At 31.7% G+C, this 19,559-nt stretch overlaps 2 protein-coding genes and 1 pseudogene across 6 annotated transcripts in view; 1 reads left to right on the forward strand and 2 right to left on the reverse strand.

The window, feature by feature from the left end:
* Positions 1 to 19,559, forward strand: part of PPM1H (protein phosphatase, Mg2+/Mn2+ dependent 1H) — a 292,075-nt gene that overhangs the window by 257,063 nt on the left and 15,453 nt on the right. Inside the window, exon 10 of one of the 2 annotated variants that reach the window (XM_036237706.1) lies at positions 4 to 1,755. The exons of the other annotated variant lie outside the window; for it this stretch is intronic. Within the exon in view, the coding sequence (XP_036093599.1) occupies positions 4 to 244 (241 nt within the window). The 3' untranslated portion in view covers positions 245 to 1,755. Of the gene's footprint in view, positions 1 to 3; positions 1,756 to 19,559 lie in introns of those variants that run through there. 2 annotated transcript variants of the gene reach the window in all.
* MON2 (MON2 homolog, regulator of endosome-to-Golgi trafficking) overlaps positions 4,666 to 19,559 on the reverse strand; it is a 96,578-nt gene continuing 81,684 nt past the window's right edge. For all 4 annotated transcript variants that reach the window (XM_036237704.1, XM_016150759.2, XM_016150761.2 and 1 more), the window contains 5 exons: positions 17,543 to 17,603; positions 16,272 to 16,395; positions 13,175 to 13,382; positions 10,893 to 10,975; positions 4,666 to 5,351 (listed from right to left, as the gene is read on the reverse strand). In XM_036237704.1, coding sequence (XP_036093597.1) covers positions 5,188 to 5,351; positions 10,893 to 10,975; positions 13,175 to 13,382; positions 16,272 to 16,395; positions 17,543 to 17,603 — 640 coding nt within the window. In that variant the 3' untranslated portion in view covers positions 4,666 to 5,187. The remainder of the gene's footprint in view (positions 5,352 to 10,892; positions 10,976 to 13,174; positions 13,383 to 16,271; positions 16,396 to 17,542; positions 17,604 to 19,559) is intronic.
* On the reverse strand, positions 6,546 to 6,664 carry LOC118614047 (annotated as a pseudogene).

Consider the following 19,559-nt stretch of genomic DNA (forward strand, 5'->3'; position numbering starts at 1 on the left):
GAGGGGCTACAATCAATCCCACAATGCAGTTAGGAATGCTTCAACTGACTTCTGTATCACTGTAAGGACCAAGCACATGGATACCAAATACATCTTAGGAAGACCCGGATATGAGCATTATAACATTATAGGTCTTCTGTCAAAAGAATACCTCTTTACAACAGAAAAGCTGAAATACATGAGCAATATGCTCCTTAAAAGTAGACAGTACAAATATTATTATAAATCAATAAATAATATTTAGATAACATAAACCTAAAATAGCTCAAAGCGTCTGCCTTCAAAAAAAGCTACCCCCCAAAAAAAAGACAAAGTAAAAAAAAAAAAAATTAATGTAAACACATTTTAAAGACTTCCTTTTGAGAAAAGTGGTACAATCTCTATCACATAACAGAAAAGACATGATTATTCTAAGTTTAGCTGCTAAATTCAAATTTATAGCAATCTCATTTTGTGAGCATACTGGTTGCTAAATTCTGTGGATTCGTATAGTAGAATCTCTAATCACAAATTCAACTTGTTCAACTATTTTGAAATGAAAGCAGGACTTGACCTTTGCAAAAAAGCAATGGTGGCCAAAGTAGAAGGTATTTCCAGTCTCATTTAATAGAAAGACAGTTAGCAAGTGGTTCTATCACTAACATCTCTGCTTCTTTTGAACAAAGTATAGGTGAAATTAGAGAAAGAGCTGGAAGAGATGAAGCAGAAAATAAAAGAGGAATGAAAGGAGAAAAAGAGAAAATTTAGGGAAAGTATAAAAAGATAAGGTAAACATCGAATTTCAAAAAAAAAAGAAGAAATTGAGGTAAATGTATAGTTAAAGGTCTCAATTAGGATATATTATTAAATTTACCAAACAACTTGAATAGTTACCTTAAGAATGTCATGGAATCAACTCAATTCAAACTACGTAATTTTTTTCTCTAAAGAATTAGTGAGAACTCATTGGTTATCATTTTCTTTTTAGAGATTAGAAAACAAAGGCTTTGAAAAGTTAATATAACTGAAATAAGAGGCAGAGAGAAACTCTACTCCTCATTGCCTCACAATTAATCAAGATTATTAAGGGTATTTATATTCACAGTAGGACTCATTGCATGCTCCTTTAAAGAGAGCCAACACTGCCAGTGCATTCAAAATAACTAGATTTTTAAGAAATTGATACTTAATGCCTCTGAAATAATTTTATATAAATCAAGCTAGAAAGACATTATAATTTCTTTCCCAATCTATAGAAATTTTTCATTCAAATTGAAAGCACTACTTTGCTTGCCAGAGATATGAAAAATTTAATTCAAGTGATTTTGAAGTATTAAAAACTGTTTTCCCATAACCTATAAATTGGTAACACACCATGTGGTATGAACTCCCATTCGTTTACTCTATGAATGATAATTTAAAAGAAACAGTGCTACGGCCATGCCACCCTGAACGTGCCCTATCTCGTGTGATCTTGGCAGGGTTGGGCCTGGTTAGTACTTGGATGGGAGACCACCTAGGAATACAAGGTGCTGTAGGCGTTTAAAAAAAAAAACAGCAAGGTTCGTTCTAATAATGTAGATAAACACAACCCGGGAAACACCAATCATATAAAAGGTGGTACCTTACACAAGATAAGCATATCTGCTAAAATGCCAAACCTATTAAATAGCAATCTAAAGAACATACTAGGCTGCTGACAATGATTTCATGAGACCATTTTTGTCCACATCTGTGGTAGTTTTCTATTAAAAAAAAAACAACAACATTAATTCACAATATTATTGGCCTGGACACTGATTCATTACAAAGGCTTTGAAATCTCCAGTATTGACATCTATAGCAATTACAGGTAGGTGAATTCCTGAAAGTATTCTGCCTTCACTAGACTTTACCTACAGCAGTTGATCTCTTGAGTTAGCTGCAACTGAATTTTTCTACATTTGAGAATATATTAGTCATTTTGTAATAACTACACTGTCTTTCATTAACACAAGTGTAATGACAACCTCATTAACACTTTTGAGTTGTATTCTAACACTGTTCAATAATTTATGCTTTTTCATCCTCAGTTTCTTATCTGACCCTTTGGCCATATGGTTACCCGGGATTAGTGGTACCAAATTATGACAATGAACAAAATACTCTAAAGTTATACTGTGAAAGGACAAATAATCCAGTTGTTGTTAACCTGCTATAGAATTAATTTAATTAATTGCTATTCTTCAGAATAAAATATATATGCTTAATTGTTCATCTCTTCCTTCTGGTGCTACATATAATTTAAAGAATATAGCAAGAAAGAATGGAATCGACAATCATATGGGAGAAAAACAGGTAAAAACAACATAGCTGTTAAAATAATAAAATTAAAAATGAAAGCAAATAAAAGTGGCTCTAAGGCCATTATGCATTTTCTTTTCCTTTGGTCACCTAACAGGTTCCTAATAAATAAATATTACTCACAATGAATACAGTAAAACTAACAAAACTTTAACACTGGTTATAAAGAAATACTAAATAAGACACTACAAAATGACTTATTCTTTCCTTTTTTGGCAGTGGTAGTGTTACAGGAAACTAAAAAGTAAGCTATTCAAGTTGAAAATTAGTATGTTTCCTTTATAAAAGAAAAAAGTCAGAAAAGGAGTTTAATCTAATTGTTGGCATATGTCTATTGTCCAACAATCTATATGACAGGCAGTGTCAATGATGAAAAGTGATTATGTGAGGCTTAAATCTCATTATAATTATAATAGGTATCCCAAAGGACATTTTAGTACTGTTTCAAGGACTAGTCATAGTCTTAATTGTCCTGTAAAATTATCTTAGTTTTGAAAGTTTCTCTTTTGAATCTCCCAGCATGTAGTAATATCCCACAGCCCAGTTTTTCCATTCACTGAAGAACCCAATTCATAAGAACAAGACAAGGGAAATACATTAACCTCCCAGGTATCAGGATATTTTTAAAAATGTAGCCTAGAAGAATGTTTGACTCAAGGGAATAAATTGACTCCTGGGTTGGTGGGAGATATTCTGGAGGAAAAACCAGTCAAATTATACCACCAAGGGGGTGGTCCACTTTGCTTGTCACCAAGATTGGTACTAATTACCACATGATATGGTATTTACAGATTTGCCACATTTATATTTTGATATGGAGGATATGGTCTTGGTATTGAAAGTTAATACAGTATCAGCCAAAACCACTCAATTTATATAAATATATACAACACACCTCTGACACATATTTAACTTTCACCGGAGAATAATTATTCTAATTATCATTTATCTGTTATTTCTCAAGAACAGACATAAGTTTACTTCATGTAAATTCATGGCAATATTTTTAACATGTTACTGAACTGGTATACTACCCTTATTATCCTATTTCCATACTTATCAATGATAAACAGATTTTTCTAATCTCCAACTTAACATATCCAAATATAGAAAATAAAATTAACACACAGCTCGAACCATTTTTTTTTTTTTTTACAACTTTCTTTAAAGAAAATACTGAAGATAGAATCTAGGAAATGCCATGTTTTACCTTCATTTTAGGTGAAATTATATTCATTAATTCATGTAAAAAATATCCCCTCAAAAAAAGATCTTACCACATTTACAGATAATTGTGCAAGTTAAATAACTGCACGATTACAATAGCCTCAAAATTTTATCTCATTCATGACTCAATTCTAATGTCTTCTCATAATTTTATAATTATTCTAAAGGAGCTAAAATTTATAAATTCTATTAAAATCAAAGGCCTTCAGGACACTAAAATAATACTGAGACCATTATGGTTTCTTATGAATAATCATTGTTTTAAACATCCATGAGTCTTCACATGATTATGAAAACTTAGAAGAAAAATATAATAGCATAATTTATAAAATAAAAATACAGTGATGAGTTAGGTCAATTAGTTTTTTTTTTAAAGAACAGTTAAGTTAAGGTACTTAGGAGTACTTTTCTTTTTCACTAGGATAGGAAACAAAATTAACATTTTACTCCATGATAGAAAGTTTACTATACTTCTAATTGCTTCACTGTCTTCAAAAATACACTTCTCATTGTTTTAAAATACACACACATGTTCTACCCGTGATTTAGCATATTTTTCTTCTTGAGAAGACATTACAAAATGAAGCACTGAAATACATGAAATTTTACAGGCAAAATTTTAGGAAATCTGAAATCATCTTGCCTGGGTCATCATAATTCAAAGACAGTGGTAAATGTTAGTCAATGGGAAAAAAATCAGTAGAAATATAAAATATGAAAGTCTTTAAAATCTAGACAGCAAATATAAAAACAGACAGACTTATGTGAAAGCTGGGAAAGGTATTAAAGAAATGAGGTATAATGGAGTCATAGTGCTATAATATATCTCAATGTATTAAGTTAATAACCTATACTTCGAAGTTGCAAAATCGGCAAATCATAAGCTATTCGCTGCTGTGTATATATGACCTTTCTGGTCAGATGTTTAATAGTCACTAGTAACCACATTTAAAACAAGCGTTAAGCTAAATGCACAATCATAAGGTGAGCATATCTGCCACTTAAGAAGGCAAATTATAAGTAAAAATGTAAGCAAATAATTTTGTATTAATAATAAATATATCATCAAGCATTTAACATTATCAGTATTTTAAAAATGTAAATAATAAATGCAACTATTTTATACAGAACTGTACCATTTATTGTACACACAAGTGTATCAGTTCCCTTTGTTTACAAAGGCTGGTTATAGATAACATGGAATGTTACAGTACCATCTTGCATAAAATTTTAGTATACTTTTGTATTTGAAAAAGGGCCCAGAAACACCAGCCTAATAAATCTGACTGAAGGAAATATCTTTTCTTTCTTTTTAAAAAGTACATCATTAACACACACACCACAAACTGTACATAAGCTCACTTTTAAATCACCAATTGAAGATATGGTAGCAGGTATGTTGTAATATTAACAACCTCTCCCTCCAGTTTAACTTCTTCAAGGCTTGTACTGCTACTCATTCAGGAGGCTTTGTGGACATGTAAGATTGTAATATGAATTACTTAACTCATATAAGTACAATTTAAAGGCCAATAACAGCTGCCAAGAATTATTTATAATAATAAATGTCCTTTTTACAGAAGACTCGCTAAGAAGCAAACATTCTTTAGATATCTTCTTTAAATTTATTGTAGCTGGTCAAGATTCTCCATTCTGAACTTTGGATGCTGGTGGCTGCATGAAATCCTTAAATGGAACTAGTGCCTCTTTAAGTGCAGAGCAGACTTCCGAAGATGAGCAGGTGATGCATTCTACTAAAGTTGGGTATAAGGCAATAACTTGTGCCCAGGTATTTCCATCAACTGTAATGCAAAAAGCATAAAACCTCAAAACAGGGTGTATTTAAATAGCAGAGATTATCCAACTAACATAAACACAATTCTTAAATACGATGTAAAGAAAAAATTCCAAAATATGGAGGAGATTCCACAGCTTGTACTTTTTGTTCTTTTAATCTTTGGGAGATTTCCTGCAATATTTCATAAAGTATGAGAGAAAAATATATGGTCACCGTGCAGAGCGTCATCAATACCAATAAATTTGATAAAGTGCATTTTAAATGATACTTCAATTTGTGAAGGTCTTGGAAGCTAATTCAAGTAACTTAGAATAATTCAAACCTTTGTTATTTTTGGAATAATTCTCAGGGAATGCAATGTACATTTCAAGAACAATTAGAAAGCAATTAAATTTTTATATCCCAAAATATAAATATCTTAAATTTTTTTTAGTAATGTCCTTGATATTAATTTCAAATGATCACTCTTCTCTTATACTGCTGATAAACTTTAATGTATATCACTAGATTTAAACTATAGTTAGAAGAAACATGACTACCTTTGTCACCACTACCACGAACAACTAGTATATTTGAATGCTATTTGGTGATGGTCAAAAGTGTTATATCCCAATTAGCTTATAATTTCCTTCTACTGACATCACATATTGTACTTCTATTTTCCTATAAGTACTGTGCATTTTGTTGAAAGTGTAATATGCAATATAATTTGCTGATAGATTTCTCTTAGATAGCATAAGTATGTGGTGACCCTTTGTGGAATAACTCTCAAGTCTGGGATGTAGTACAGTATAAAAGAAAGAATACTATATTATGCTCAAGGAGCTCTGATTCTACTTTTTACTCCAATTTACTGAGTGCTTAAAAACTTATTTGAAATAAGGTAGTGCTGGGTGTCCCTGATCAAGTCATATATTTTCTTTTTTATCTCAATTTCTGCTGTAGAACAAAGGAATGAGTTTTTAAAATTAGTGTTTTTAAAGTTACCTCTTTTAAAAAACTTATGGTCAAGAAAGTTTGGCAAAATTTGTATATATTATCTTCTCTTCTGGGGATTCATAATTCACACGTATTAAAGGCTTGTAGTAAGAGAGTTAGCTTTATCTAATCCAGAGTTTCTAAAGTTAATTTTTTTGGGGGGGCGAGGCAACCCCTAAGACCTTGTCAGCTTACAATCCTTTATTTTTTTATTTTTTTATGCCTACAGCACCTGGTCTTCCTAGGTGGTCTGCTATCCAAGTACTAACCAGGCCCAACCCTGCTTGGCTTCCGAGATCAGATGAGATCGGGCTTGTTCAGGGTGGCATGGCTGCAGACTCCAAAGTTAGTTTGATTGTGGAATTTTTTCCACTCAATATCTACTAATATCACTCATCATTAACATTCATTCCTTACTACAAATATCCTGAGTAATACTGAACGGTTCATATAATCCCCTCTCCACCCTAAGAGAGACTTCCTTGGAGTGAAGTTAAGAAAAGGGGAATGAGGCTGATGGATAATGATGAGGGAAGGAATATCAGACCAGAGCTGTTCTGCTTTTATCTGTTTTATATGTTGGGAATCCATAACAGATTTCACTCTTAGAAAGAATTTTGCTGCTTAAGAAAAAACAAAAAGTCACTGATCTAAGATATTTTAAAGAGTCTGCTCCAGCTGTCTTCTGTGAAACTTTTTACTGATCATTTAACAAAAGATTTCAAAGAAAGGATTCTAGGAAAATGGCAGTGTAGGAAGTACCAGAAATCTGTCTACCCACCTAGACAACAACTGCACTGGCATAATCTGTTTGATGCCACCATAATGGATGGACTATTGAAGGCTTGCAACTTCTAAAGGAAGACTTGGGCAGTGTATTGTGGTTAATTTTGGCCAATTTCAGCTCTTAGTACAGTAGCAGCTACCCATCCTCCACCTCTAAGCCATGTGGTAGACAGCTGTGCATGTCTTCCTGGAGCAGCTTGTATACAGTTTACAGGAGGCCAGGGCAGACTAAAAGGACCCTATCCTCCAAATATCAAGAATCTGTGCTCTAGTCTTCTGAAAACAGAGGTACAGACAGAAGCCTCGACAAGAATAAAACTCAATTCAACTCAATTCAAAAATTAGAAGAAAGATTTGAATAGATGTGTTTCCATAGGAGATATATAAATGACCAATAAAATACATGAAATGATGTTCAACGTCACTAATCATTAGGGAAAAGCAAATCAAAACTATAATGAAGTAGTGCCTCATACTCATTAGAATGGCTACTATAAAAAAAAAGTGTTGGTGAGAATGTGGGGAAACTGGAACTCTTTTTCACTGCTGGTGGAAATTTAAAACTGAACAGCTGCTATAAAAAATAGTATAGCAGATCCTCAAAAAAAAAAAAAAAAATAGAATTACCATATAATTTAACATAGACCCAAAAGAATTGAAAGCAGGGTCTTGAAGAATCTGTACACACATGTTCATAGCAACATTAACAACAGCTAAAACATGGATGCAACCCAACTGTCTAACAATGGATGAACAGATAAGGAAAACGTGATACACACACACACTGGAATATTATTCAGCCTCAAAAAGGAAATTCTGCAATATGCTACAATATGAATGAACTTTGATGACGTCATGCTAAGTGAAATAAGCAAATCATGAAAAAACACTATATGATTCAACTTATGAGGTACAAGTAGTCAAAATCATAGAGACAGAAAGAATGGTGACTGCCAGGGGCTGGGAGGAGTGGGAAATAGAATGTTATTGTTTAACGAGTACAGAGTTTCAGTTACAAGATGAAAGTTATGGAGATGGTGGTGATGGCTGCACAACATTATGAATATATTTAATACCACTCGACAGTACACTTAAAAATAGTTAAAGACAGTAAATTTTGTTATATGTATTTTACCACAATAAAAATTGGAGGGAAAATTGCATAGATTGAAATCTACCTAAATTACCCAGATATAGAGTTAAGTGACCAAACTAATTCTTGGTTTATTACAGAAATATACAAAACACATTATTTAAGATAACATCTTAAACTCGGGAAGCTACTAACATTTCTTAAAATATTTTTTAAAAACTCACCATATAGATCTTAGTGGGCAGTTTGGACTTAACTATCAAAAAAAAAAAATGTATGTATTGATATGGAAGATTCTCCATGTATTTTATCAAGTAGAAAAATACAGTGTTGAGAACACAGGCACAATATGGAGGATGTTCATTTGTATTGTAACTGGGGGCATACTGGAGTTTACATTTTGTATTTACATAATAAAATAATGGAAATATCCACAAACTAATAAAAATGGTTGCCTATGGTGAGGTTAAGAACTGGATAGATAAGAGAATATGAGAAAGATCATCTTAAAACTTTTCTCTGTATATCTTTTCATATTTTTAAAGTTTTGAACCATGTGTATGTTTACTACCTATTCATATTTTTAAATAAAGGTCAAGTAAAATTATAAAAACGAAATTTCCCCAAACTAAAAATAAGTCCAACAAATGCTTCTTCCCCCATTAGAAAAATCTCAAACAAATAACAAATGTGCTCAACAGATGTTGGGTACACATTGGTTCCAAACCTTGTAGCCATCCTCCTGAATTAATTTTGGACTGACAATGTGCAGTCCAATATAATTCTGATGAGAAGCCCTGGCTTTCTCTAATATCTTCTTTTTTTCTGTTTCTTAATACAGCTTATCATACCTTTCATCATTTACGATTACATTTAAATTTTTACTTCCTATTCTTGGAAGCATAATTCAAATTCTCTTAAACAGTTTTTAACATTAATTACTACAATGCCCTATCCATGGCCCATTGGCTTTATTAAAAAAAGTGGGGGTGGGAGGGAGTGTTGAGTTTTCCTTCCCTATTCTTCCTTTATACAAACTCTGGTTAAATTCTTGAGTTATCTAAAGATCATACAAAATAATGCAAGTACCATGCACTGAAATATACTGGTTATATTAATAAAGAAATAACATGGGAAATAGAGAATTTTCCTAAATATATTTTAAAGAATCATATTCTATCCTGTGATACAATAAAAATTTTTACCAGTCTCTATAAAGTCAATGCGTGCTTTCCCTCTCAGAAAAAATCAACCAGAATATTTTAAGAGAACTCAAATCTGAACTTCAGGAATGAATTCCGGATATTCCTCCAAGATTTTTCTTAGAAATTCCACCCCTCCCTTTGGGTTGAATAAATATAAGTCTATTGCCTCTTAAAATTTCACATAATGCTCACCTTTTCTAGGCAAAAGTACCAATGGGTAAATTTTGAAAACAGAAAAATATGTATTTAATTATATAATAATTGACAGGAACAAATATCCCATGACTCATTTATTAGAAATTTTTTTTCTTGGGCATTAAAAGTAATGCTGCTTAAAGTACCAGGCTGCTAAGGTGCTTGTGCCAGAATGTATATCAACACACTTCCTTCTTAAACAAGGTCTTGTTGTATAATAATGTCAGCTGAACCAGTGTATTTGATGACACAACTGGTTTATACTCTGGTGCCAGCTTTTTATCTTGTCTTGGACCAGTAATAAACTCTTAAGACCAGTGCCTGGTCCAACAAACCACTTTCAGTAGTAATGTTGTAGAGGATTCAAAATAGAACAAAACATGGTCCAAAAAGCTTCTCAAGAACTTTATAATTTAAGGGGAGTGAGTCATGTACATGTGTAACTATAATACAAAAAAAGTGCTTTAAGGTACACATAAAAAAGTTCCGAGTTCAATGAAAAGACAAATCACTAAACCTTTAAGCATTAAAAAACAGGCTTCAAAGTGGAGTGGTATTTGAACTAGGTGGATGAAGGCAGGAGAATGAAATAAACAAAGGGTTGGGAATACTTGGGTAGAGTGAGCATTTTAGTTTGGTGGGACAGTAGGGAAAATAAAGTCTAGTGGGAAATAAAGCATGAATAGAATGGAGTCAGACAGTACTCTGCACACTTGATAGGCATTGGTAAATGAAAAAGATATTTTTGTTTTGTCTTACAAGGATAGCAAAATTCATGATCAAATGTACTTTTGGAAAAATCATTTCTGGCAAGTAATGTAAAGCAGGGATTGGATAAGAATGAGTAAGAGAACGGGGAAACAAATGAGAAAGGGCTACAAACATGATTCAAAGTTATTTATAAATTTTATATCTATACAGTAAATCAGTACAAATGCAGGATGGAAGCCTTCCCCCACCCAAAAAAGTCAGTGATGCTCTATATTAAAAATATATGAAATATTAATTATCCATGCAACACTCTGAATTCAAACCAATTTAGTATTGTAAAAAAAGTCAGCCAAACTGTTGTTTAACATAAAGATAAAATATTACAAATTAATTGTACTTAATTGACATCTTAATGGATTTGATGCTGTGCTGTCATAAAGACTGGAAAAAAGAACGTTATTTAGGAACATAACTGTTATGTTGTTAAAAATTCAGTTAAGGATAATAATACAAAATTATATCACAAATAGAAAATAAATGTTGAGTTTATAGAATAACTGAGTTTCTAAGCACTTACCATTCTCAGGCTGAGTTTTCTTAAGTGAATCGATGAGAGTACTGACTGCTTTTAAAACAAATATGATTTCTGTTACTTGTTGCCTAAAATAAGATGGGAAATTATCTCCATCAAGATTTTAAGATATGGTATACGTCTTTTTTTTACCAGGTTTATACAAGTAAATATACTTTGAAAAAAAAAAAAACAATAACAATGCAAAGTTCATGTTTGTTTTAAATTCTTATTAAAGAAATCATTTTATTAACATGTACTTCAATGTGCAAATAAGAGTCTTACTGTAAATTATCAACTTAAAAAAGGGAGAAGAGGCAACCTATTCATGCAAATCTAAATTTATTTGTAAGATATTTCACATAACTACTTAAAATTAAGACATTTTATAATACGTGCTTTTAAAACTTCTCCATGAGATGCTTCTTATTTTTAAAAAATCTTTAACTAATTAATACTAAAAGGGATTTGCCAAAGCTTAAATAGAAGTAAAGACTACTATTACCTCTTGTCACACATTTTATCACCCTGTTAAAAGTACATTTAAAATTACAACAGTACTTATTTAACATTTTAATACAACAAATGACGTGTTTAAAATCTGTCCTAAGGTAGTACTACTTGGAGACCTTAGCAATGATAAATGAACGTGGAGTAAAGGATCAACAAGAGTAGCTTCAGTCCCCTCTTCCTACCTACAGAAGTGAAGCTTTTCTGTTCGATAGTATCCCCTACCCGCAACCTCATTCCTGGCATGAATTTGTGTTATTCTACAGATAAGATTTTCCTAATGCTATGATAGGATACTATTTCAAGCCACTGTTTGTAAGCAAGCACAGAAGTATTTTATTGTGTTGCAATGTAACTTTTTGGAAAATAATATAATGATGACTGCACCAAACATAGGATAATACAATATAATATTTCATAGCACAACTATAATTAAGACTCAATTTAAAAGCAACGGAATAAACACAAAACATAAAAAATGAAGGAAAAGTTACTTTCTCAAATTAAATCTTATAATCTAATAAAAATATTCCAAGCAAAGCAACTTTATTATTGCTTTTCCAAGTATACTTCAGAGATAAATTTTGTTAAATCAATTCTCAATCATGACTATATTACCAAATTATTAACAACTGTCTTTGTATCTAAATCTAAATATGGGAAGGTATAATTTTTATGTCCTAAAAATTCAAAATAAAGTGAATCCTAAAAGTAGAAATACAATGGCTAATAACTGATAATTAGAAGAAAAAAAAAAGCCAGCAAACTACTACGTGATTTTTCATTCTTCGAATTTGAAAAAGATAAACGATAACTTGGCAAATAATTTTAAAATGCTAACAAAGGAAGAAAAGGACATTCTTATATTCCTGGGAGAATGTAACCTGAAAGAAATCTCTGGTTGACAATTTGTAATACATATCAATAGCTTTTAAAATGTCTATATCTTTTGACAGGTCAATTCCAACTCCAGATATTTATTATAAGTAAATAAGAATGTGCAAAAAGATTTAGGAACTGTGATTTATGTCTCCAATGGGATGGGACCCACAGTGATTTTCCTCTTTCCTAACTTTGATAACTTTACCAATATTATTTTATCTTTGTTTCATTTGCTTTGCCTTAAACTCTTACTGCACATTTAAAAAGACTGGCAGCATAACCACAACTTATGATTGCATTTTTTGATAAGTTCTGATCTATACCCAAACTTTGACTAGCCTTGTTTAATTGGCATAAAGGCCTAGAGTCCCTTCCACTGTTATAGTCTGGCTAAATGAGAAGCAAATCAATTTAGGTATAAGGGCTTAAATAAGCAAACTGGATAGAAGAAGATCTAAGATATGGCTAGGTGACTTAGAGAAACCTAGAAATGACTGTAAACTAAACCGGGAAGTTCCTACAGTATAACTTATCTATTATTTTCTCTCTAGAGAGATTCACAATCATGTGCTCATAGAGATCCATTAAGTCCTTATCCAGGAATCCTTGAGAAGACATATTTTAGAATTCACTTTTGTTTGTCAAATTCAAAAAGACAATTTGGTACATATATTCATATATTATTTAACCTTCATGAGGAGTCTGAAAAAGCACCCTATAATACAGTACTATATCAGCAGCAAAATTTATGAGTATTTACATTGTATAGAATAAAAAAAATTATAAACAGCCTCAGGTTAAATTCAGATCATTTATGAAAACACTTGGTTTTTCAGAGTTTTTAAATTAATAACTATAATAGCACATTTCCCTCTTTAATAAGTTAAAATACATACCTTGGAAGAGGGCATTTACCACTTAATCTTTCATCCTCTATATAGCGATGCAGTACATCTTGAGATCGCTTTAAAAGCACTGAGAGCGCCATTCGTGAGATGTAGCCTTCTTGAGGTGTTGTGACTTTATTACTGAAGGAAAACTGAAGCAATGTTTCAAAACACATTTTAGAAAATTCTTCTCTCAAACGAATATCAATCTCTGCTTCTGTAAAATAATTTTTTATGATTAATAAAAGTTAAATTAATATACCTCGATGATAACTCTTAGCACACTAGAAACAGGAAATTGTTAAATTGATGAAGGGTATTATGAAAAACTTAAAGCTAATGGCATGCATATATATGTAAACCATTTTCCCTGTTGCAAGGTCAAAAACAAGGCTAGACTGTCCACTCTCAACACTTCTACTCAACATTTTTGTCTTGGTCTTTTTATAACCTTCAACAGCACTACAAAATACCTCTCAACAGTTTTCTACATTGTCAAACTTGTAATTACCTCTTTCTTTTCCCTCTCCCACCCCTTCCCTCCTCCTCTTTCTCTTTCACTTGTTGTTTTCTTTCTTTATTTCCCTCTTGGCAACATCTTTCCTGGAGCCTGACCTGACCTCTGCTCTAGTCTTGTCTAGTTGCTCTCTAGAAATGCTGTCCACCATCTATACCCTGGAACTAGTCTTTGCCATCACTGGATGAATTGCCTTTAATCTCTTCTGTATTATATCCTACTTCCTAGATCTCATGTCCTCCTCCTTTTTGGTTTATTCCTTTGTAGCTGAGAAAGAGTGATAGGAAGTAAAATTTTTGAGACCTTGCACTTCTGTAAGTGTCATTACTCAAAGTGTGGTTCCTAGCAGCATCACAAGAGAACTTATTAGAAATGCAGCTTTCATGTCTCACCCCAGACCTACTGAATCAGAAACTCTGGGGGCACAGCCCAGCAACGGCTCCTCCAGGGTTCATTATGATGCATGCTGACAATTGAGAATTACTGTTCTACTCTTGGACTGGTGTGAAACTCCTTAAAAATCTTTTCCATTTATAACTCTGAAACCACTGCCTCAATGTCTTTTAGCTTCCAATGATGCCACTAAGAATTCCAAAGTCATTTTGATACAATTCTTTTGTGTGGAACTTTTTTCTTTTCTTTCTGAGAAACTCTTTAGGATCTTTCTTCTCTTTATATCTGGATGTTTTGATATTTCATCATGATATGCCTTATCATAGGTCATTTTTCTTTCACTGTTCTGGGTCCTGAGTGACCATTTTTAATCTGGAGATTTCTTTGTGTTGTTTCTTTGAGAATTTCCTCTCCTAGCTTCTCTCTATTCTTTCTGGAACAGCTCTTGTTAAATGTTAGACTCTTTGATTCATTTTCTTTCTTTCTTTCTTATATTGTCCACTTTTTCGTCTGCTCTACTTTCTGGGTTATTTCCTTAATGGTTTTTTTTTTTTTTTTCCTAAATGTTTATTGATCTTGTAATTTCAGCCACCACTATTTTAGCTTCTATGAGTTCTTTCATGGTCTAATTGTTTCTTTCCAAAAGCATTTTTCTTGTTTCATGGATGTAAAATCCTTTATCTCTTTGAGCATCCTAATTATACTAATTGTGCTTTCTTTTATATAATGTTTCCTATGACTGTGCCTTATCTCTTTCCTACCAGTTTCTTTCACCCTTCTTCATTTGTTTTGGTCTTTTTCTTTCATGTTGGAGGATTTTCTTAAAATCTGTGAGCTTTGGCTGTCAGATCATACTTAAAAGCAGGGGACAAAAAATGATCACTGGAACCTCTGTGTTTATAGATTGGTCTTCTTTAGCAAGGAAGGCTTTGTATGTATACAGTTAAAGAAAACTCACAGTTGAGAAGTTTGTGTCCAATGGCAATCATTGGAAGAATATCCATGTACCTTCTTTATCTTGGTACATTTAATAGTATAAATGACAAGAGAGATCATCAGAAAAGTACTAAAAAAGTATATGTGATAACCCAGTAGTCCATATTTCGCCCAGAATATTTGCATCCATGATTATAAATATCGTTCTTATGTGTATTTTATTAAAATGTATCTAAACTTTTCCTATATACTCAATAATAAAAAGTTGAGTACATTAAGATAAATGAACTTTAAATTTTTTTCTCCAAGGTCTTCATGTTTGTGAAATTTGCACTTTACCAGAGATCAGTTTTAAAAACTGTCTGGGCTAGAAGTAGTTTGTGAAGTAAGCAAAATATGAGAGACATCTAGTGGTCAAACTATGCACATTTATACTCTTTAAGCTTCAACTCTGTTTAATGCAAGTTAAACCTGGTAAACTCTAGGGATTAAGGATATGCATGACACGAAATTACAACTTTTTAATCACCATTACACTTAACACTTGAGCATAGATTTAGAAAAAGAGAAATAATAGCAAAAGTAACATATATAATCTCCCAATAAGGTAGCATCATATAATCAAAAAAAGCATGTAGTTATGAATTTTGGCCTCCAGGCTTAAGGTTGTGAGCAATTTTTTCAAGATTTCTAAACCCATTTCCCCATCTATAATATGGTAGAACCTATCCTCACAGAAATGTTGTGAGGAATGAGATTAACATTCTGGCATAATATCCTTCACACTGTAGGTTATTCACTAATGTTAGTTCCTTTAATTGATGCTACGGTATCTTTTTGTTTTTAATGGATTTACTCTACAATTTACAGTCCTGAGAGGATGGTATTCATATCTTCATTTTATAGATGACGAAACTCAGACTTAGACAAATTAACCAACTACTAAGTGGCAGAATACACACTCATTATCTCCCCCAATAGTCCATGACTTTACAAAACTGGTAACTTGTGTTAGCCTGCCAAGAATTAAGCAGACTCCTTAAGTGTTTGCAATTTAATTCATCACCCATGGTCCACAAAATATTTACCACATTTTCCTCTCATAAAACTTAATGTTCTAAATCAGTCTTAAAAATTACCTCGCCATTCTCCCATTTACATTTACCACAATCATAGGAGTAAACATTTCTACTGTCAGCTTCTTAAAAAGTACTTCAACACTTACTAAAAGTTTTTTTTTTAATCACTGAAATAACATACCTGTAAATGAAGATGACTGAGAATGTATTGAGCCCTTGTTAAGCATGGTCATTATCTGACCAACAAATTCCTTAGGAATAAAATTGGCATAGGGTAGTATCTCAGTACTAATAAGCTGAACTACCTAAAACAAAAGAGGCAAATTCAAATATATCTTTTTCCTGAAAAAGACTGACTCAAGTGATAATTTCTAAAGTAAAATTTAAATTTTCTTTTTAAAAATTCAGTTAAAGAATCTTTCTTAATAGAAGTACACAAACATTTTAATGTTAATACAGAGGATGACTAGTCTGTTTTCCCCCTCTGTCTTAGTAAATAGCTTTATCACAACGTAGTCAATAGTATAAACTGTTTACTATGCAACAATTTTAGTAAATGTTGATCTTCAACATGGCATAATGCAAATAGCGCTCTAGAGAAAAAGTCAGCATATGAAATTTATCCATGAATTTATCAGCATATGAAAAATATCCAAAACAAGATAAGATCTAAATAATCTTTTAGAACCAAAAAAATGAGGTATAAAATAAGGCAAAGTAATATTCACTTTTTAATAGCTTATTTCTAACATATAATGTGTTTTTTGCCTTTTGAAGACAAAGAAAAGTTTACGAGAATTTTAACATAGTAATGGGACAAAAGGCAACATTTTGTGCTTATATGATCATACCTATTTTTTTATGCACACTAGAAATTTATTTGATTTTATTTACTTAAAAGTTGTCCAACTGCACTTTAAAAAAAATGAAAACAATGATTCCCTCAACAACAAAAAAATCCATAATCAAGAACAACTTCTTTAAACTCCATTCGTAGTCAACAAAATATATTCTTAAAAAAAACACTCATTATTTGCTTCAAGAATTCTAGAGGCTGTAACTATAGCTGGTTAAAAATGAAAAGATCTAAACAATTCATTGAGTAATTTGAACTACAAACATCTGATTTAAATCATCAAACTGTAGAGTAAGCTCTCAAATACAAGCTTGCTGACTAATGGATTTATTTTACTGAATCAACTGCTGTTTAAAATTATTACATGGACACAACTAAGTATCTAGAAAATATACACATAACACATAGCTAACAAATATAAGAAAGTCATTTTTTAAAGGTCAGTGCTTTAAAATTAACCTTTAACTTTTATGAGATTTAATGCATTTAAGTTCGAGCTTAACCTATTCATTTTATTCTTTTAGTATTTTAGTTCCAACATTTCTACTAGGTGGTTTAGACAAACGGTTAAAGGAAAATGTTTTTATTTTTCTCACCTCAACATCAATACTTTCATTTCTTTGAAATTCTTGAATAGAGAGGTTATCTGGAGGTATACTAAAAAATAAATAAATAAAACACGATTTTTAAAGGTAAAATATTTCCTGGAAACACAAATAGAAAAGAAACAATATTCAAATAAACAAAAAATTATATTTTCTCACCTAGGATGGACATTACCATTTATTTTTAATTAAAATTATTTTTAATTAAAGTCATTAGTATAAATGACTAAACTAATAACAAACTTGAAATTCCAGTTACAAAAATACTTGGCCCAACGCTAAATAAAATCTACAGAATGAAACTTCTTTCAATAGTATGAATGCAAAACCAAAGAAAAATAAATCATCTGCAGCCATAGCAAAATTACTAAAATCAGTACTGTAATGATACCTGAATTAACATATATTGCCAGTGATTCAAGAGAGTCTTAGTCAAGTTGCTGAACTATATACTTGAGACTATCCATTAATCATTAAATTTGTAATAAATACATTCTTTAATTGTATTTATTTACAATAAAATACAGAGAACATCTGAAAAAAGAAAACTGATTCAGGTTTTCCAAAGCAGAAAATTGTTCCAGCAAGATCAGAAGAAATCAATAGTTCTGAGAAAATCAAGGTGAATTCTAGACCCTGTGGCTCCTAATAAGAAAGAGAGTAAAATGGTATTAAACTTCTGAAATAGTGTTAATATTAACTACTTAAAAGCAGCTGAGAATAAGATGGTAATGATTATTACAACAATAATGACAGAAAAAATTAGGGAGCTCCCCCACTGTAGTAAGAGCTTTATTTGTATTAACTGCTATGTTCCCACAGTAACCATATGTAGTATTACTGTATGTAATTGACACAAGAGGAAACCAAAGCTTAGAATGGCTAGTTACATGACAAAGAACAAGCAGAAAATAAATGACATGGCCACAATTTGAACCTAGACTTATCTGATATATCAGCCTAAATTCTTTTTTATGTTGTAAGTGTTAAAACAGTATTATCGCATTTAGATTTAAAGGTATAGTACATAGTTTTGTATTTAAGGCTGTTTTTGCTCTACTTGGTATTATTTGGTTCATCTATTCACAGGCATTAAAATACACACACACATGAGCACAAATACCAACTGGCTGGCTGACAACCAATTTAAAAAAAGCTTATTAGAAACACAATAATAATAATATTGGGATCATATATCAAAAACACTGCACTGTATTTTTAAAATATCTAATAATGAGGGAAGAGAGTCACATACAAAGCTAAAAACTGAAATATTCACTCCTCCTAATCCTAAAATCATTAAAATCAGGAAATTATTTGATTGTGCACAACATGGAGTAGTTGAAACAAACCCGATATTGAGAGGAGACATGTGGCCTACTCTTGACTCTGCCACCTACTTTCTGTTGACTTTGATCTTGTCATTTCCCCTCACTAGGCGTCATTTTCTTTAATTGTAAGAAGAAACTGATTAGACTAATCGACAGAAAGTAGGTGGCAGAGTCAAGTGTAGGCCACATGTCTCCTCTCAATTGATTGTGACCATCACTTCTAATTCTAGAATATTTTCATCATCCTCCAAAAAAACTCTCTACTTCATTCTCCCACTTCTGGCAACCATAATCTATTTTTTGTCTCTACGTATTTGTCTATTATGGATATATTGTATAAATGAGATCATATATTGCCTTTTATGTCTGATTTCTTCCACTTAGTATGTTTTCAATATTCATGTATGTTGTAGCATGCATCAATATTCCATTCCTTTTTATGGTAGAATATTCCAAGTATGAATATACCACATTTAATTTGTCTATTCATCAGCTGATGAACTTTGAGACTGTTTTCATTGTTTTGTTATGAGAATTCTGCTATGAACATTAGTGTATAAGTTTTTGTGTGAACATGTTTCATTTTAATTATTTTGGGTAGTACCTAGTAATTTTTAACTTAAGGTCCACAGACCATGTATCTTCTAAAGCAGGGATCCCCAACTCCAGGGCCACAA

The sequence above is a fragment of the Rousettus aegyptiacus genome, unplaced genomic scaffold, assembly GCF_014176215.1.
Source record: "Rousettus aegyptiacus isolate mRouAeg1 unplaced genomic scaffold, mRouAeg1.p scaffold_m13_p_2, whole genome shotgun sequence".
NCBI lineage: Eukaryota > Metazoa > Chordata > Mammalia > Chiroptera > Pteropodidae > Rousettus > Rousettus aegyptiacus.